Source organism: Leptonychotes weddellii, chromosome 11 (genome assembly GCF_054177405.1).
Source record: "Leptonychotes weddellii isolate Sample4059 chromosome 11, ASM5417740v2, whole genome shotgun sequence".
Lineage (NCBI taxonomy): Eukaryota > Metazoa > Chordata > Mammalia > Carnivora > Phocidae > Leptonychotes > Leptonychotes weddellii.
In genome coordinates, this window is record NC_138379.1 from 55961878 (window position 1) to 55983620 (window position 21743).

At 37.0% G+C, this 21743-nt stretch overlaps 1 protein-coding gene across 2 annotated transcripts in view; it reads right to left on the reverse strand.

The window, feature by feature from the left end:
- Positions 1 to 21403, reverse strand: part of DLG2 (discs large MAGUK scaffold protein 2) — a 719122-nt gene extending 697719 nt beyond the window's left edge. Inside the window, exon 1 of one of the 2 annotated variants that reach the window (XM_081798954.1) lies at positions 20894 to 21393. In XM_081798954.1, the coding sequence (XP_081655080.1) occupies positions 20894 to 21202 (309 nt within the window). In that variant the 5' untranslated portion in view covers positions 21203 to 21393. Of the gene's footprint in view, positions 1 to 20893 lie in introns of both variants that reach the window. The other variant, XM_081798952.1, reaches the window with a different exon arrangement.
- Between the last annotated feature and the right edge of the window lie 340 nt (positions 21404 to 21743).

The window sequence follows — 21743 nt, forward strand, 5'->3', positions numbered from 1 at the left end:
TTTTTAAAGATTTTATTTATTTATTTGAGACAGAGAGAATGAGAGAGACAGAGAGCACATGAGAGGGGGGAGGGTCAGAGGGAGAAGCAGGCTCCCTGCCGAGCAGGGAGCCCGATGCGGGACTCGATCCCAGGACTCCAGGATCATGACCTGAGCCGAAGGCAGTCGCTTAACCAACTGAGCCACCCAGGCGCCCCCATAGTTGTGAATATTTCTAGAAAGAATGCATACATAGTACTTAGCAGGATACTTGTGCACATAGTTAACATTCAGTATACATCAGTTATTACTGTTTCATCATTTTAAAAAGTTTGTGACAACCAGCTCAGTAGATGTGTCAGGAAAATACCATAATTCCTTATAATTTATTCTGAATATTTTGAAGATGAGGTAGATTTTACCATATACAACTAAACATTGACTAAAATCATGGGAAGTCAGCTGGGTGAACAAAAATAGGTGAAATTAAAGAAATAAACCCAATTAGACATAAGGTGAAAGTTATGGTCAAGATAATGCAGAATGAGTAAAGTCAGGAATAAAAGAATGAATATTGCCAAATTAGACTAAATGGGCAATGCACAAATCTTTCAATATCTTGACTGACAGCTAACCTGTAGTCTAACTTCTTGGCTATCCATTCACATGTAGTATAATTTACATTATACATCCTAAATGATATGGGACATACGGTCCTTTCACTGAAAACATTAAAAAGTCAGTGTTAAAATGCTAACCTCTAAACTTACACCCCCCATTTACCTATTTAAAAACTTATTAAACAAGCTAAAAATCATTTAAGTGTGAGGTTTCTCCTCATACAATGGCCTTTATCTCTGATTTATATTCTAAAAAATAATCTAGAGATGACCCAAAGATCTGGGAGATACAAGGGTCCATCTAAGAACAACAAGCCAACTTGGGTTTAAATATCGATTCCACAGATAGTTAGGCAAACATCTATGAACCCTTCTTTTCAGCTATAAAATGGGAGTAGTATCTTTAGTCTTTCACAGTTATTGTGCAGGTTGGAGGAGTTGATAGGGCTACATTTATAACCAAGTTCTTAGCACCTAGGAGGCAGTCACTGAAGTAAGTTATCTTCACTTAGTTTCTTCTTTTCTTTTCTTCTCTTTTCCTTCCCTTCCTCCCTCCCTCCCCCTTTCTTTCTTCTTTTTCTTTCTTTCTTTCTCTCTCTCTCTTTCTTTTCTTTTTTTTTTTTAAAGATTTTATTTATTTATTTGAGAGAGAGAGAGCATGAGGGGGAGAGGGTCAGAGGGAGAAGCAGACTCCCTGCCGAGCAGGGAGCCTGATGCGGGACTCGATCCCGGGACTCCAGGATCATGACCTGAGCCGAAGGCAGTCTCTTAACCAACTGAGCCACCCAGGCGCCCTCTCTCTTTCTTTTCTAAAGAAGGCGGGGAGGAGCAGAGGGAGAGAGAGAATCGTAAGTAGGCTACACGCCTAGTTCAGAGCCGGACACAAGGCTCCTGATCTCACAACCCTGAAATCATGACCTGAGCTGAAATCAAGAGTGGGATGCTTAACAGAATGAGCCACCCAGGAACCCCAGTTTCCTTTTTCTTAAGTATTTTGGAAAACATTTAATCTATTGAGTGCCCACAAGGTTCTAAACTCATTCTTAGGTATTGGTAAAGCACAACACTGCTCCTGCCCTTGAGGATTTCATAGACTGGCTAATCATTTCATGAAACTGACATCATACACTATGATGGAATGAATATGGAGTGTAATGGAAAACAACAACAAATTACTTGGGGGTCCAGGGGAGGGTGAGGAATAAGTAGACCAAGGAAAACTACAGACAAAAAGAAATGACATTGAGGCTGGATGTGCAGAGTGGCCAGAATTCTGCAGAAAAACAAGGGAGGAAAGGATTTCCCAGCCTCAGAATAAAAGCACATGAGGTTATTCTTCACTCTTATGGTTTAGAGTGGAGATGACTTCTCCAGTGAAAGCTGTGGGTCTTTTACCCACCTCCAGAAGAAGGAAGTTTTATGTTGGGTAAGTTTGAAGAAAGAAACTGGGCATGCTCAGCTCACTCTTTCCTCTTGGGAGCCAGCCAGCCAGCCAGCCTGAGCTTTGCAATCTCTTGTCATTGGAAGATAAGTTTAGCAAGGCAGGCTCTGCCTCTGCAGAAGCTGGCAGTTTGGGGTGGGGAGTAAATCTAGTTCAAAAGATCTTGGCAAGCTTATTTGACTGCCTACCACAGCCGTTTCCTCCAATGTAGCTTTTATCAGTAATAAAGCTGATTTAAAAAAAAAAATCTCTATCAGAATCTCACAACTCTATCCTATCTGGTTTTAGTTTGAAGATGAAAAAAAAAAAAGATGCTATTTATTGAGCCCCTCAGACTTGATAGAGAGTGAGAGTTTAGTAAGTGCATAGTGTATTCAAAATGTGACACTTTTTTTTTTTCTTCAGGAGGATAATATACTTAGGACAGGGAAAGGAGGAGAAACTGGTTTTAAGGTTTCAGGTTGGTCAGTGAGTAGGTGTGTGTGGGGGGCTTGTTACCCTAAGGGATTTGGACTATATCCCATAAGCTGTGTGGAGCCACTGAAGGATTTGAAGTAGGAGAGATATGAACAGGCATTCTGTGGGAGGAAGGGGTGCTGGAATATCCTGGCAGCTTGAGCTGGATGGATTTTGTGGCACACTGGAGGCAAAAAGCCAAGTTAAAGACTGTTCCAATAGTCCAGGTAAGATCTTTGTGGGTAGATTTAGTCATTGATCCAATCTTGAGCTCTAAATTCTCCTAGAATTTAAGAAATGTAAGACTGAAGGCCAACATACCTTACTTTGAAATTGTAGTTTTAAAATATCATAAAGGCCAAAGGGCGAAAAAGCTGAATATGCAGACAGTCCCTAACTCACACGGTTTGACTTACGGTGTTTGAACTTACAATGGAGTGAAAGTGATACACATTCAGTAAAAACTGTACTTTGCATTTTGATCCTCTCTTGTTCTGCTGGGCAGTGGCAGCAAACTGCAGCTCCCCGTCAGCCGTGGGATCATGAGGGTAGACAAGCAAGACTCTCACAGCCATTCCGTTCTTCCCTTTCAGTACAGTACTCAACAAATTACATGAGAGATTTAACCCTTTATTATAAAGGAACTTTTGTGTTAGGTGGTTTTGCCATCTAACTAACATTAAGTGTACTGAGCATGTTGAAGGTAGGGGAGGCTATGCTATGATGCTCAGTAGGTTAGGTGTATTAAATGCACTTTCCAATTATGATATTTTCAACTTACAATGGGTTTATCAGGACTTAGCCCCATTGTCAGTTGAGGAATATCTGTAATGAGGGTTCCAATAAGAGGAACTAAGCTCAGCTGTTGCTGAAATGAAGAGATAATTATGTGGACAATCTAGAACTCATCAGAAATAATCACACCTAATTTAAAAACCATTGTCTAAAAGACAAGCCAAATTTCACCCATCATGCAATAGCTAGATACTCTGCAGTGGGTGGGGGCGGGGGATGAGCATACAAGCCTCCTGCATCATCATTACCACTACTGGGAAAAGAATATGCGTGTAACAGTACCCATAAAACAGATTAGGTCATAAAGGGTATAAGAAAGATAATTTTGATATAATTCATCTCATGATATAAACTGTAACCCAATAGGAGGGAAGTTCTAATAGAGAACAGGACTGGAAATCACAGCTACCTATATAACTCTCCATACTCTGGTCCAGGTTTATCTTGCTAAACAAGCACTCTGTTTTGAATTAACTAAATAGTATGGGTTTATATCTTAAAGCTATCATGCATACATTAAAAAGGGTAAATTGAGCTAGTTTTTGAAGAACATCCTTTGTTCCCTATTGCAGAAATGAGAAATAAAACTTAGGGATTCAATGCCTATATTTCTTTATTCAGCAAGTATTCATTAAGAACTTATTGGATGTTCTGCATTGTGTTAGTTAAGTGACAGATCTGTCCCTTGGGTGGAAAACTGCAGCAGCCACAATGGACCCCGAGCTTGGGAGAGGGAGTTATCCTTAAATCATCAATTGTCCTTCCAAATTTCAAAGGAGGTTAGAAAGCTTTTCCCATTCCAGTTTTTGACACATTTATCCCTATTACAAAATGATGAAGTCTTAAGAAATAAATAAATAAATATTTAAATAGGATTTCTGAAAGAGCTATAAGTAAATTATTTTTAAAACTGTATTTTTCCTACATCATTCCCAACCTATTACCTTTGCAGAAGCCTCATCCATAATCAGTATTTTTCGAGCTCTATTGTGACCTAAATAAGTTTAGTTTTCTGATCACTTAATGCTTATCAGCTTCTCATAAATTAAGTCAACATCAACAAATGCAGGCTAACATATGAATTAGTGCAGCAGAATGAAAGGAGTGAGATTTGGGGTCATACCTGAGCTCCAAACATAAATCTGGTCCTTCTTAGTGATGTAAATTAGGGCAAGTTACTTTGCTTCTAAAGTCCATTTGCTCATCTATAAAATGGGGGGAAGATGACCCACATCCCCATCCTTTTTGAAGGTTAAGTTAAATTAAGATAGTATATAATAAATGCTTCACAAATGATAGCTATTATTATAATTTATTATAATTATGCCATTCACATAAAGTACACAGGATCATTGAATGCCAGGGCTATAAAAGAAACTAGAGATCTAAGCTGCCAGTTTTTTCTTTCTTATTCATTCTTATTCACTGTGCTAATTTTCACTCTGCTCTTTTCTGAGGGGCCCTGATGTAGCCTCACCATCTTTCTTAGCATCACTGTCCATTCAGCCATCATGAATCAATCAGGGTCAACACAGTGAAATATATTAACAATGTTTTTCATCTAGTCTAGCTTCCTCCAGCTGACATGCACTAAGATTCTGAGACTTGTCTTGGGTGATTGAGAGTCCAGAGTTAGCTCAGCTAAATTTCCTGATTTCTAGTTTTGCATCTTTCCACTGGAGCACACTCACTCACTCTCCTCTGAGTTGTGAAATTCAAGCATGAGTCCAAGTTGGGAGAGACAGATCACTTAACAGCGTGGCACTATGTGATTTCTGCTGAGGCACAGATTAAACCATGACCCTTGCAATATACAGTTACAGACTGATTTGCAATAAGGAACTGCTTAGGAAACTATTCAGGTACTCTGTCAAGGCTAATGCTAAAATGGGGTCAACAATACAGTAATTTTAGTGATGGGATAATGGATATTATACCAAACTGGTGCCATGTTTGCCACAGACATCACATGATAAGAGGACACTTTCAGATTCTACAAAATATGATTTATCAATTTCAACATCAATTTAGTCAATTGGTGTAGAATGTACAAAGGGAATATCTGTTCCCAGTGGCTGGTTTATTTGTAAAAAAAAAAAAATACAACTTACTCATTACTGTCTTAATATCAAATTGAAGTTTAAAGGAAGAATAACTCTTAGAAAAATGCTTGTTTATTTTCCAAAAATCCCCTTAGAATTTAATTAGCAAAATAACCAGTATCAACTCTTAAAATCAAAGATTCAGAAAGAACAATGGACATGTGCCTGCAGTACTCTTTTGTTACGTGAAGCTTAATCTTAAGAAATTGAAACTAGGGGCACTTGGGTGGCTCAGTCGTTAAGCGTCTGCCTTCGGCTCGGGTCATGATCCCAGGGTCCTGGGATCAAGCCCCGCATCGGGCTCCCTGCTCGGCGGGAAGCCTGCTTCTCCCTCTCCCACTCCCCCTGCTGTGTTTCCTCTCTCGCTGTCTCTCTCCCTCTGTCAAATAAATAAATAAAATCTTTAAAAAAAAAAAAAAAAGAAATTGAAACTAGATTCCATTGTAAATGGACTCAATTTCCTACACCATCTCTCCTTCATATTTGGGATAATTTCTAAGTTCATTAGAAATTACAAATGAATGAGTGGTGTTCCAGGGATATACTCAAGATTTCATAGTTCAATTGAAAAGTAATGGATGGGGAGAGAAAGAAGAGACCATATGCTTGAACCATATGCTCTAAATAATAATAATAATGATGATGATAATAATTTTCAGTAAAGTCAAGTGATTATTTCCTTCTTAGCATCCCACCCAAACTCTCTTCATCTAGTGACTTTCCTAGATAAAGATTATCTGTCATTCAATGTATTTAAACAAGATATCACAAATACCTTTCTCATGAAACTCGTAGAGGGAAGGGTCAATGCCAGAGCTGCAGAGGAAGGGGAGGGTCAACATCACATATTTGATGGGCCATGACCTACTGCCTTGTATCTGGGGACATTATTAAGACACCCTCCCAATATCCAACTTAAAAATGAAGTAAATTATTTTTTATTTTTTTTATTTCTTTTAAAGATTTTATTTATTTATTTATTTGACAGAGAGAGACACAGCGAGAGAGGGAACACAAGCAGGGGGAGTGGGAGAGGGAGAAGCAGGCTTCCCGCAGAGCAGGGAGCCCGATGCGGGGCTTGATCCCAGGACCCTGGGATCATGACCTGAGCCGAAGGCAGACGCCTAACGACTGAGCCACCCAGGCGCCCCAAAAATGAAGTAAATTATAATTGCCCTTATAAGAGCAAAGCTCAGTCATTCAAGGTAACCTTAAAGAAATGCAAGAACACTCAGGCCAGCAGGATGGTTGAAAATATCATCCTCCCTAAAGAAAAAACTGTATCAATCCAAAATTTGGAAAAGATGTTAAAGCAAAGAAAAAGGGAACTCACAGAGGCAAGGAATATCTATCAGTGAGGAACACACTAGGTGGGAAGGAGTTTGAACACTTGAATTCAAATAATTAACAAATTCCAAAGATGTTTTGACTCCAAGGAGAGAGATCCAATAGCTGGAAATTATCCTTCACTTCTTTCATTTTTCTTATCTGCTTCATTTTGTCATCTTTTACCTATTTAATCCATCTTATTGTTCTACATCCAGAATACAGCCTCAATCCATACAGTGGATCATCATCACCATTGCTGCTACCTGAGTCCAGCCATCATTATCCCTCCCTTGAAAATACATACTGCTACAGGACATTCTAAATAGGTTCCCTCCTGCCATTATCACCTCCCCACATCTCATCCTCACTATGTACATTAAGATCATGTCATGTCCAATGGCTTCTTGTTGAATTTTGAATAAAATTCAGACTCCCTCCTATAGTCTCCAAAGTCTCCATGACTTGGACTTACCTACCTCTCCAATCTCCATCCCTGCCCTTCTTCCACATACTCTCTCTTTTCTGTATTAACCTTCTTCTGTTGCAGAAACATATCAAACTTGTTGCTACCCTAGAATCCTTGAACATGCTATTCTTTAATTTGTAACTTCACCTGAAGATTGTTATAAAGCCTGTCTCTTTTTCGTCTTTCATCCTTCAAATATCGACTCAGCGGTCTCCTCTTCATTAAAACCTTCCTTTATTCTAGTGTCTTATCCAAAGGAACATCCCCTCCATCAACCTATCCTCCATACCACACCACCCTAGTTTATTTTTAAATCATTTGTCACTATTTGAAGTAATCTTTTTTATTTGTTTACTTGTTAATTTTATGTATTTCTCAACTAAATCTTGCCTATTGTATTTATTGATATATTTTCAAATTTCTAGAACAGGATTTGACATACACTAGATAATGAATAAATCTTTGTGAATGAATAAACAAATGAATTTTATGTACATGTGTATTTCAATTCTTCTGATAATTGTCTTTTTCACTGAAATAAATTATTTTTACATAATTTGATATCATGTACATTTAAGTCAGTCTGAGTCAGTATTTCATGGTCTCAATTTCCTCTGAATACTTGTCAGATATTAGATACTTACCTGGGCTTTCAAAAAGACAAAATGTGGGATCCAGAGACCTAAAGAAGTACCTCATTAGCTTGCCTTACCTAGCATATTATTCCCTCCCTACCAATTTTTAAAGATACTGTTCTTTCATTCACTTATAAAATATGTCAGGTCCTATTCCTGCATTAAAGATGTAGAAATAAATAAGGCACAGTTTGTGTTCTCTCAAAGCTTCTAATATGGTAGATGAAGCAGACATGTAAGCAATTACAATGCTAAGTGAAGAGTAGGTGACATACAATATTCTGTGCGAGCACAGAAAATGAAGTTTTAAAGAAGATAACATTTGAGATGATCCTTGAATGATGAATGTGATGCTATCAAACACAGGAACAGGGAAAGTCAACAATAAAGGGTGGGGCATGAAAAAAGATATGGCAGGAGACTGCACTGTGGTTTTAGGGAATCAGGGAACAAGTGTTTGGCTGTTACCAGATAAAAGAGGAGTGGCTGGAGATGGGGTTGGAAAGCAGGTTGAGGCCAAAATGAAGACCATCTTGAATGCTCTGCTAGGAAAGTCAAGTTTTATTTTGTAAACTAGCGTTTGGAAGCTTGTGTTTCATGAAATACTGGTAAATATTTCATCATACACATTTAGGCAACGTTGCACATACTTTACCTTGCTTGGAAAGATATAAAACCTAAGGGCTTTGAACAATCCTATAATAAAAAATAAACAACTATTTAACATCCAACATAAAACCATCCATTAATATTTCCAGACATACTTGCCTTCTCTAGAAGTCAGAGTACTCGTAAAGTGAAGCACTACTTTAAATGATTTGGATTTGCTAAGTCATTTAAATTGGTGAGTGATATGAATAGAACTGAGTCTTAAGATAAATTTGGCAACAAAAACATTTGGAATGGATGGAAGGCATCTGGGAGACCAGTGGCTATTGCAAATAGCTTATGTTAATGATAATGCACATCTATACTCAAGAATTAAGAGTGAGAATATAAAAAGGGAAAATGTTTCAGGCATTCTGAGATATAATTCTACATTAACTTTCATCAATTAATGAGTGAGGGTCCTGGGAGGGGAAAGGTGATAGAGGTGTTTAGGACTCCCTGATTTTCTGGCATGGTAAATGGACTGAACAGTAGGACAGGTTTGAGAGCAGCACAGAGCACAAGAAACAAAACAAATAAACAAACAAACAAACAAAAAAACACAGGCTGAAGGCTCTGAGTGAACTTCCCAAAAAAGGATGGGGATCATAATATCAATCATTACCCACCCTTTTTTGACTTAATTATTGGAAAAGTAATAATTATAAGTCTAAAAGAACTACCAATTATGCTGGGCTCCTTCATAACCTCAAAAGAGTTTTTGTCCTTAATCAACTTACAATCCTTAACCTATTTAACTGTCACCTTTCTATTCGGTCCTTTGCGAATGATGTTCTCTCCTGTACTGAAAAAACAGTCACCCTCACATCATTGATGGATTGGCTTCATATTTTGTTTAGGACAGCCAGGGAGTGCCCAGCCTTGATAAGAGGAGTTCGTAGAATTATTGTATATATAAATTTAATTCTAAATATTGGCATTAGCACTGTAGTAGTGTGTTTTTACAGGATAACATTTCATAGAATCATTTTAAGATATGGTTCTGACTTTTAGGGACAGCCTGCCTGCATTTTAAGACATGTGGATCCCAAATCATCCTTGAATATGTCTATATACAAATTTCATAAAATTCTTATCCATACATAAGCATACTATAAAATAGGGGAGGATATTTCCAGAATATTTCCTTTCCCCATCTCATCCATTAGATCATTTTTCCTCTTCAGATTCCCTGTCAATTTAGTGCCCACATTGCACTCCTCAGCAAACTCTCTACTGACACAGTCAGATAGCCTGTCTACGTCTGCCTGTTGTACTAATTACCTTTTCATCTGTCACTCAATTCAGTCTTGCTCACCTACGTCAGTGTGAGAAGAAGAGCATTCAGCTTTTTTCCTTCTAGAGAACAGACTTAAGGAAAGGAGTTACAGTGACAGGAGAGACAGAGGTATAGATCACTCACAAAGATGGTTAAAGAACTAGTCTACTATATTTAGGATAGGCAGAATTTCTCTCACCAGGACTTTTAAGCAGAAACTACGCACCTATTTGTATATCCTTCCTTCCTTCTTTCTTTCCTTCCTTCTTTCCTTTCTTCTTTCCTTCCTTCCTTCCTTCCTTCCTTCCTTCCTTCCTTCCTTCCTTCCTTCCTTCCTTCCTTCCCTTCCCTTCCCTTCCCTTCCCTTCCCTTCCCTTCCCTTTTTATCCATCCACCCATGCATCCATACATACATACACACATCCATCCTACCATCCACCCAATCCACAAATGAAGCATGTATTAAATTGTCAACTGGCTATTATTATTATGCTAGGTATTATAGATGATGCCATAACAGTATCACAACTGGCTACAATCACATGAAAATAACTCATCTTCATTAACAAATAAAAACAAACTAAAATAGTAATGGCATGCAATTTTTTAGCTTACCAAATTCATGAACTTTTTTAAAATGATAAAACTATGAAGAATACAGGAGGAAAGACATGTTCATACACTCCTGAAATGAGAGGACTGTAAATTTGTAAAGTCTTCTTAGAAGCAATTTGGTATTTAACTCTAAGCTGTATGGAGCAGGAATCAGTCTCTTTTGTTCTCCCTTATATCCCCATTGATTAACACAGTGTTTTGGCATATGGGAACTATTTGATCATTAATTACTGAATAAAAATTGGATGAATGACTAGATAAATACTATGAGCCTTAAAGAAGTTGCATAATTGACTCAGTGATTCCTTTCCTGAAAATATATCTCTATGAGAAATGTGATCAAATGTTCATGTACACCAATGTTGACTTCAGTACTGTCTGTATTAATTATCATTTAAAAAGATAACCTAAACTCCAACAATTTGAATTTTGATAGAAAGAGGAATATTTGGCAGTAATAAAATTATGTTGACAAGAAAAATAGTTACCTGACTTAGGAAAATATTCACAATATATTGTTAGTTTTAAAAAGCAATGTGGTTTTATATTGTCAAATTCACACAGGCTTATACAGACAATATCTTTAGGTGAGCATGTGTTAATACAAAATATTATATATATTTTTCTGAAGATATATATAGAGAGACAATTAAAAACACAAAAAGGGTATCAAAGCATTAACTGTGGTTATCTCGAGGCAGAATTACAGGTGTTTTAATTTTTTTCAAAAATACCTTTAGCTTAAAATATTTTTACCAGAAATGTGTTATTTTTACATCAAAACCAAATAATAAAATTATTTTTAAAAAAGAGTATAAATGTTCACCCTTAAACCAAGAGGATTTATAATTATCTACTTAGTTTTTATTTTTATTAAAAAATTAAATTGAAACTGGAGAATAAAAAAAATTGCAAGTCTTCCTCCTAATCTTGATGTGAACCTAAAACTGTTCTAAAAAAAATAAAGCTTTAAAAAAAGAACCCAAAAACTCTGCAGGTAAGTGCAGTAATGTGTGTGATATAGAATAAACTAGATCAGAAAAATGAATGAACAGTATGAAAATAGAATCAAAACTGTTTTGTACGACTGTCTTTCCAGTCTGTCAGAAGCAGATATATTTACTTATCATTCTACAACGTAATAAAATCTTAATTGTTTACATAGTTTTCAAGTTAATTCATTTTTTAAACAAAACGGTACTATTGAAGAACTATAACAAACACTGTTTACCACTAGCTAAATAACACAGCCCATCAGAATAAAGTAAAAGGCCTTCAATTATGGATTTTTAATGTGGTAGTGCCAACTACTGTACTCTGAGCACTTATATTTAATGGTGAAAATGATGGATAAAAAATGTCATGCAGTCTACAATAGATTGTACAGAAACTAATTATAAAATAATATTTCATGACATTATTTCAGCCTTCTAGAGAACAAATGGCTCCTAAATTGGACAAAGAAGTTGTGCAGAATCATTTCTTTTCCTCTGGTTGTCCTCTCAAAGTACAATCCTGTACCTTCATCATTGAACACCATGACCCATTTGAATGCAGAACCTAATTTCTGAACAGTGATTCCAATATTTTAACAGCACCACAAGAGAATAAGAATCTGAGTATAACTAAAAACAAAACAATAAATGCATGTTAACTTTTTATTATATTCTGTTTTAAAGAGAACTACTATAAGGGTAAAAGATATCACTCTTGATCTTAAGGCACATGCATAATTAGTAATGTTAATAATTATAAAGCAAATTTAAAACTAATTAAGTACTTTACATACAAGGCCCTGTGCTAATATTCATTCAGAAACCAAGAACACTTTATTGAACTAGTGCTACATGCTGGGTACTGGGGAAACAAAGGTAAATAGTTTGTGCTCTAATGGAACTCAGCTTAGTGGAACATATAGATAAGTACTCGTAACTGTGATACAATGTATAGGTAAGTCATATACAGTAACCAGCTAGACATAACGGTATAGATGACATGGTCTCTCCTCTCCACAGCCAGGGATACAGTTGAGGAGTCTGGGTCCAAATGTATAACTTAATAATGATACTATAAGAATTATCACAAAGGTAAGTGGACAACTAGCATGGTGGGTCAGACTCTAAGTTGGGCATATGAGAAATCTCTCACTCTCTTATCAGCAGACTGAGAAGGACGCTAACCACAATGCAAGGTAATATGCCAACCAACAGCGCATGCTACCATGTTAAGTCTAGGTTTTGTGTTATGATGAGCTGGAAAGGATTAATAAGGAGGATGTGCTTGAACCAGGTCTTTAAAGAATGGATAGACTCTGTTAGGCAGAATGGGACACTGCATCAGAAGAAAATGGAAAATTGATAGTCTAATGCAGAGGTTGGCAAACTTCTTCTGTGAAGGGCCAGATTCTCAATTCTATTAGACTCGACCTTTCCACTTTATAATAATTGTTTTGTAAGATCCTCCTTTCTCCATCTGAAATGAAATTCATAGATAATACAACTGCCTACACATATTTTTTATATACTAAAGTAAAAGGAGAAATACAAAAAAGTATTTTATATTAGAAAGATGATTTCAATATGTCAATCCATGAGCCCAACTGTACTGAACAATGCAGTGAAGTAGTCAAATGCTCACATGTACTTATAATTAATAAACATAGATTTAAATGGAATAAAGAGACCAGATACCATTTCTTACAACAAGTATAAGAAAAGTGAAAGAAAAAATACATATATGATGGATCCTAGATCAAAAATTAGTGTTGGAAGAAATAATAACAGATCATTGCAGCTAATAAGAGATCAAAGGAAATAACTTCAGTTCAAATACAGATAATATAAGAAGAGTGCCAATAGTTAAAGTGGAGAAAGCTAAAAAAAAAAAAAAGTCATATTTTTAGAAATAAACTGACCCTTATTTATAACTTTGGTGTCAAAATAATTCCCTGTTTCCTGTAAGACAGGCCAGTGAGGTAATTTATCTATCATCTCTTTATCCCTATCTCTTTAGCCCTGTTTGGAATTCTCCCCAATGTAAAGGTATACATTTGATTCTTAGTACTTCAAAAGACCTTGGAACTCTATCCTTTGATTAAAAAAATGGGGAATGGGGACTGGATTTAACAACAACAACAACAGCAACATAACTCAGAACCTAAGAGCTTATAGGGAAGTTAAGTGTAAATGACCTTTGGGATAATACCAGAGTAGTACTGAAAACCACAAAAAACTAAACAAAAAGTAATTTCGGTTACTTTCACAAAACGTATTTCTCATTATATGATAAAAATGTTTAAAAAATTAATATATGGTATGTCAGTGAAATGAAATGTTTTTTTAAAACAATCCTATTAATGAAATTTAGTGAGATCTTTGTATTTTACGTATTTCTAACAATTTAAAATCTTTGGTTGTAGGTCTATTAAAAGAAGCCTCAAGTCTCTTCAATTACATAATGGCAGGTGATATTTACAAACGGAGATTGATATAGGAGAGATTATCGGTGACAGCAATCAATACAGGAGCAGCAGCTTTAGGATAGGATCTTCCAAAATGGGAATCAATTCCTGTTAAATCCCTAACAGAACAAAATAAAATGATTCCTTGATTTACATAGAAGTTACATTCCCAGAAGGTTTAATGATGAGTAAATCCTTGCAGAAAATACTTCAGATCTGTTTGTAAAACTGAATTTGACTCTAGGCTTAAAAAATCATAAACTCAAAAAAATCTTCATGAATGTCCAGTAGCATGTTAAAAATTGTGTAGTACAAAGGGTGATTCTTTGTTGTGCAGAACTTCTGTGCACATGACAGTGCATCTAGCATCCTTGGCTCCTTTCTGCTAGACGCCAGCATCACCTCCCAATCATTAGTAATACATAAACTATCTCCGTACAATTCTAAAATTATTTCTAGTGGCTTTTCTCTCTATCTCTTTGGGATTGCTGGTCTAAATTATGAGGTAGTAGAAATAAGGAGTAAGATAAGTTTTTACATAATGCTCAACCTGCATGACCAACAAATTACATGTTTCATAATTTTCTGCCAATAACTAACTTCATAAAGAGGAGGACAGGTCTTAGAGAGGAAAGGCAGCTTGACACAGTAAAAAGGTAACTCAGTTCTGCGTTCAAAGACAGGGACTGATTCTGCCACAAACTGAAGGATCCTGAGCAAATCTTTTAACTTTTCTAGGCTTCATGTTCTCCTTTGGAAAATGTACTAGATGACCTCTAAATTCCCATCCACGTCTGACATAATTATAACACATATATATGTCTTTGGGAAATTAAAAGAAGGGAACAAAGTAGACTAGAGAATGGAGGAGAATAAAATCGGGTGGGGCTACATTTGTAACAGATGAAACAATATCATAAAAAGGAAGAGGATGAACAATGGAGATGGTAGTATTGAAGAAAGATAAATACCAAGCATGATAAATACCAAGTAGCTAATGTGAGATTTACAACATTCAGCACTGTGTGGTAATGTTTTCGGACATAAGACAGATAACGTCTACATGTGCTTTTGTTATGTATGTATATTAAGTTTAAAATACATGGTTCTCAATTCCTCACTATACATTTTTGCAAGATTGAATCTAATTTGCAAATAACTGTAAGTTACAAGGTATTTCTTTGTCTTTTTTTTTTAAAGATTTTATTTATTTATTAGAGTAAGAGCGAGCGAGTGCAGAACCTGACGTGGGGTTTGATCCCATGAATCGAGATCATGCCTGAGCCGGAACCAAGAATTGGATACTTAACCAACTGAGCCACCCAGCTGCCCCATTACAAGGTATTTCTAAGAGCAAGTATCAGTGCTGTGAGAATCAACTTCAACTCCTTCAGATCAGCACAATTCTTAACCTTAATCAGAGAGGGGAGGGGGCTTTAGGGGTCCAACCATCTCAGGGTTCCCAACACCAGAAAATGAAGCAGAATGTGAAAATCTAGGATTCTGCTAGGGGTTGCCAGTTCTCCCAACTATGTAAAACACTCCAATTGCTTAAGAAAATTTCCTGTTAAATTAGAAAGTTAAAAAAGTTCTCTGGGGATGTTCTACCTCCCACTGTTCCTCAAAGAAGTCTTTCTGTAAGATTTGGTGGAAAGGGTAAGTGGTCATATAGACACCTACATTTGAAACAAATTCTACCCTTATCAGATGTGCCATCAGGAGAAAGTTACTCAGCCCTAATTTTCAGATCTATAAAATGGGGATTTTTTTTTAATTTTTAAAAGATTTTATTTATTTATTTGTCAGAGAGAGAGAGAGTGCACAAGGGGTGGGGGAGAGGTCCAGGCAGAGGGAGAAGCAGACTCCCTGCTGAACAGGGAGCCTGATACGAGACTCCATCTCAGGACTCTGAGATCATGACCTGAGCCACTTAACTGACTGAGCCACCCAGGCGTCCCTATAAAATGGGGATTTTAATACCACTCTTTTAATGTTGTTGGGAGAATTCAAAAAATGACCAACATAGAGCCCTAGCATAATGCTGCACACATGTGGGTATCGTGAGTATTCAGTAAATATTATCACCTTTGCTCTTTCCTTTCCCACCCTCAGTTTGTGTCTACTTGTCCAGCCCTAGAGAAAATGCTCGGCTCATGTCAGCATCCAGAAGAGGGGGTGATTGAAGTGTTGACCAAGCAGCTTCAGGTCTGCTCAAGGAATGCCTAGAACTTTAATTCCTTTAGTATTATCTCTTATTCTCTTCTGTTTCCTTTGCCTGAAGGCAGCTGGTGTTTTCCAGAGACTAAAAAGTCTTATTCTTCCTTGGTAAGGGGCTCTCTTTCTAGAAGGAATCAGTAGAAGCAGTTGCAGAGTTAAAACAAGCTGTTAGATCTTTCTGGCTAGACATAAGCTGAGCCTGAGATTTCAGCCTAGGGCAACCCTACTTCTTGGACAAAAAAAGGTTCTCTGCACTCAAGTTGCTGCAAACTGCTTTGTCTGGAAGAGCTGCAAAGATTTACAGAGTTTGACTAAATGCTTCAAACACAGGCTAGCAGGATGTTGCTGAGAAAACCTAATATCTCCTACCTTTGAATATAAGATAATGGGAATGCTACTTCATCAATACAGTTCTATTATGTATATATTTGTGTGTGTGTGTGTGTGTGTGTGTGTGTGTGTGTGTGTGTAAGCTTTGTTGTAAATCTCTGAGAACCCTGAAGGGCAAAATGTCATCCCGTCATCATGTGGTACTGTGCCAAATGTTTCTGGATAGTTGCCTAACCTAACCTTCATTATTATAAGTAAGACATCAAAAAATTCAGTGAACAAAGTAGAAGTTCTAACAAAGGACCACAATACTGATTAATTCACTCGATGGACAATAAGTTCTTCAGGTTAAAAAAGCATAATTTGGATATCATTAGTAATAATAAATACCACTTATTGAACAATTCCTATATTCTAAGCACCACCCTGGGCTCTTTTATATAGAGTATTTTTAATTCTTATTACATTTTCCCATAACATAATTTTATCATCCTAAGTTTTACAGAGAAGACAAATGAATCTTAAAGAGGTTAAGGAAGTGAGGTCACACAGAGCTAGTAAGTTCAAAATTAGGACTGTCTCTCCTTAAAGCATAAATCTTTTCCAAAGCGCTTCCCATTAATGAATGGGTGTCAGTTGACAGAGTGACAGAATATTAGTATTAGAAGAGATATGGGACTTCATTTAGGGAAGATCGTTTTTTCTTAGAAACAGAGAAACTGAGGCCCAGAACGGTTCACTGACCACAAAGCCAAACCCATAGAGAGTAGCAGAGCAGGTGCCAGGATCCTGCAGTGACCAGCTCCATGCTGCCTGCTCAGTGGAGTCCTCACTGAAGCCCACAAGACTTTTTGTGACCAAGCCCTGCCCAGATCTTCAGCCCCAGCTCTTGATGAACCTACTCTCTAGTGCCTAATGCTCTGGGCAAACAGAACTCTGAGCAGTTCCACACAGCAACCGGGGTGTTATATGTGTTTCTGGTTTTGTTATTTTTACCCAGAAAACTTATCTCTCTTTGCTCACTTGAGAAACACAGGCACATTACTTTTAATTCAGCCCAAGGATCACCACTTCTGGAAGTCTTCCCTGATTCACTTATTTTTCTCTTCCTAATGAATTAAGGAATAGGTTAATAATAGCCAACTTTTATAGCAGGCTTCTTATTCATTCATTCTACAAATATTTATTGAACCCCCTTACTACATGTTAGTACTGTGCTAAGTGCCTTATATTTATTATGTTAATCATTCCTCACTACAATCCTGAGTTAGGTACTACTTTTATGCTCATTTTATAAAACAGAAAATCTAGGCTTAAAGAGATGCAGTACCTTTTCATAAAAATAAAATTAAATAAACAAATGTATACATTAAAAATGTAAAAATGTTCTTGCTTTCTTACTCCTCTATGGTTCCTCTGTATCCTGAATATGTATCGACTATGGACTTTGTAGGACTCTATGGAACTTGTTTCACTTCCAATTTGTGACTTATGATGATATAATTCTGTATACATAATGATACATTTACTAAATATTATATGCCACTGCAGGCCATAAGCTCCATGATGGTAGGGGTAGTATTTCTTTTGTTTACTATCCTATCCACAGGCCAGAGAGAGCAGCACATGGTAAGCACTCAGGAAATGATAGGTGAATAAACAAATGAAGAATGAATGAATGAAGTTCAAATGCATAGAACTCTGGTCTTTGAATCTCAGCTGTTCTGTGCTTCCTCCCCAGATCAGCCTGCACTGGGGAGAAATGCCACATACACAATGATGGACATCCTTCCCGCCCCCCCACCCCAAGGCCAACACTATTATCCTACATGTGCATTCTAGAACTCACTTCTGGAAACTATAATTTTCCATTTTCTTACCTATTATTATGGTTATATTAATTGTACAGATCCAAATGGAATGAAAACTTATTTGAGAAAGGACAGAAGCTGTTTTTTAGTCTTGCTGAGGAACAACATAATGACAGTGTCCTGTTAGCACACAGCACCCCAAATAACAGGAGTTTGGCAAAGAGCCTTGGGAGGAACTCAAGTCATTACCATGGCCCTCTATTATAGCAGCCGGAAATCACACTGCTGATTTCCACGTAATACAGCAAATATCTCTGAGGGCAGGATCCCAGCTCCCAGACACTTAGCAGCCCTCAGGCATGTTCTGTACCATATGTGGGGCCCGAGGCCACTCTACAGCATGCACTCTCTCCCTGTCTACTTTATCAAGAATTCTAATGTTTAGTACCATTAACCTCCATCCTTCATTTCACAATATTTCACAGGATATCTCTAGTTAATTTAAGGGGTATGAATAGTATCACAAAATTCTCAAAACATGGGTGTATAGTACTTACACATACCTGTATATTTTAAATATTAGATATGTTCTACAGATACATATGTAAATGAATGTACATATACATGTAGTCATATACATATGAATACACATACATAAATCAGCATTTTAGAACACTTATAAGAAGTAAAGAAATGTACTTTATATGGAGAGAATAAAACACCCTTTGGAAGAACAAGATAGTACTTTCTGGGTGAGAAAAGAATAATATAGAACTTTAATTTTTATATGTATATATGTATATGCATGCCTACATGTATATGTATATATATACACATATACCCATATATATATACTTATAAATACATGAAAATATGTTAATATGTGCAAGTATCTAGGTATTACAGGGATATTTAAATACATATATTAAAATCTATGCATAACACTTTCACAGGACTGAGATGGTAAAAGAATGGAAGGGTCAGGTGTCACAACACTAAAGACCCTAAAAGATACGGTATTGTAACTCCAATATTTGGGGATCATTGTTCTTCCTAGCTAACAATAAAGTACCTGTGAATAAGAGCGGAAATTTATAGAAATGTGTGTGAAAAAGAATGGGAGATGGTGACTGTCTCAATTTATTGCCTTTTCATATGTCACTGGATCTTTAATTATCAGTACAGAGAGTCTATTTCAATCCTTTAAAGCATTAAATGGCTATAAATTTAAGGCAAGTAGGAGGCTGACTTTGTTAAAAACCAAGGAAGGGAAAAGTTTCCCTTGACTGATGAAAAATGTACAAAAATTTGAGAGCATGGCTATTTTAATGTACAATTAGAGATTTTTGGTTTGAGAAATTATCATTTATGAAATGCAAATCTTTTTGCATCTTGGATAAAAAGAATTGTGACCATAAAACAAGTTTGCTTATTCTACTCTAAAGCAAGTTGGCTTATTCTACTCTGTGCAAAAACTATAAGTTAGATGTGTGTTTGTCTTCTTTGCCTATGTGACCCTTGAGAATCTAACATAATCGACACAGAGATATACTTTAAAGACATTTAAATGCATGCATTTGTAAAAGAATAGGTAGAGACTTCAAAATTGTCAAGACTGTTTTTTCAGTTTGGAATTCATTAAGATCTAGTGATACATGATATTCTTGGAAGTACTTTTTAAAAAACTAATATTAAAATTAGAATGTTTTCTCCACCTCTCAGATCATAACATTTCATTCATGATCAATAGCCACTTCTCAATTATGTTAAGATCACATTAAAATCAAGAAAGGATTTTTTTTCCACAAACAGCTTTTCTCTTTTTCAATGGATATTTAAGAACTATCATTGTTCGATATTTATGACAGTGATTACAGGAGCACTCTATTTAAATTTTACAGCATTTACAGGAAGTTGTCTTCCCTTTTATGGATGGGGGCAGGAAACAATGAGCCAATTTCATTTCTGATAAAATGCCAGTAGTTCAGGGCAAGAATAAGCTAGAAATTAAATTAAGGGAATCTGCACATCTGCTTCAGAAATACATTATAGAAGAAAGAGAGTTATAGTTTTTAATATAAATAACCTTGTTGCTTCCCTATTAATAAAATGTTTCATTATTTTATTCTGAGTGTAATCATCCTCTAGTTTGCTCCCAATTATCCCTTTTGTTTGTAAAATGAATTATTTAGGAAAAACACAATTTCTTCCCTATTACTGAAAAGGTATACAGTATTATAAGAGTAAAATTAGAAGAGCATAGTTCAAATCACTACTTTAAATAGGTGAAGAAATAAATGCCCTTTCATGGTTAAAGAGATGGAAAGTATCTAAGTTTATTTTTTCTCTCCATTAAAAAAAAAAATGAGGCTAGGCAAGACACAAAAGTTAACAATGGTTAGAAGTTAAAGTGCTGCTAAAAGCCTATGATACAGCATAGTAAAATCATCTGAGGACTAGAGAAGTTGAACTTGGGGAAAGTCACTGAAAGAAACTGAGCATAGCATCTTTGGACTCCCACAGGCCACCCAGAGGTGTGAGCCCACAAACACCTGTAAAAATGCCAGGTTTTTCCAGGCCCACCATCTCCCAAACAGGCGCACCCAGTCAGCAAGGAGGACCCGGCAAAGTTTTCCAAACCATGCTACCCTCACACAACTTGCTCTGTTTCTTCCGATATTCAAGGGAAAGTCATAAGGAAAAGGCTCACCTGTGTTGGGCTGAACCAACCATGTGGGCAGGCGCAACGCTCCCCACAAGTCCCTTTGCCCTTGGTGCCCGTCTTGTGGGGGCTTTTCCGCACACTGTCCCACAAAGTGACCAGCTTGGTCCTGTTTGAAGCTGGGCCCCCAGGTCCTGAAGAGGGCATGGTCTGAGAATTGTACCCAAGCGCCTGAGGGCTCCTCTGCCAGCCACAAGCACAGTGGGCATCCCTGATCAGTGTGGGTGCACTCCTGCCGGCATCCATCCCATCGGACCCCCGGCTGCAGCTGCGTTGCTTGGTGAGGTATGCATTCATACCGCACTGATGCCTACTCTTGCCTTTGGTCAGCTCTGCACAGGAATGTCTCCTCCCTCACACCCCTTTCTTCCAGGCAGTTGTAAAAGTCTTTTTTTTTTTCCTCCCGTGGATCCCTCAGTATCTTTGACAGCTGCTATAAGCAGTGCATCGTGGGAGCAGCGAGAGCAGCTCCGCACAGCATTATCTGCGGGCTGGTAGCTCTTTGTCAATAGATGACTCAACTCACAGAGCAACTTGACAGCATCCCTGCTCTAGGCAGAAGCAATCAATGCTCCACACAGCTGGGCTACAACACTGTACACTGTGTTACAAGCCCTTTTGGGATGGAGCCCCACAGTAAAGAATACTGTTTGCAATTTGGCATTCTGGCGTTTCCCTCTCCTAGATGAGCACTGCACAAAAGACAGACCTCAGGAGAGAAAGCTTCTTATCAGACTAGCAGGACCCTTCTAGCCTGAAATAATATAGGATGGGCAATTTAAAATGATGGGAAAGTTAACCTGCAAAGAAATTTCCAACACTTACAGGAATCACTTAT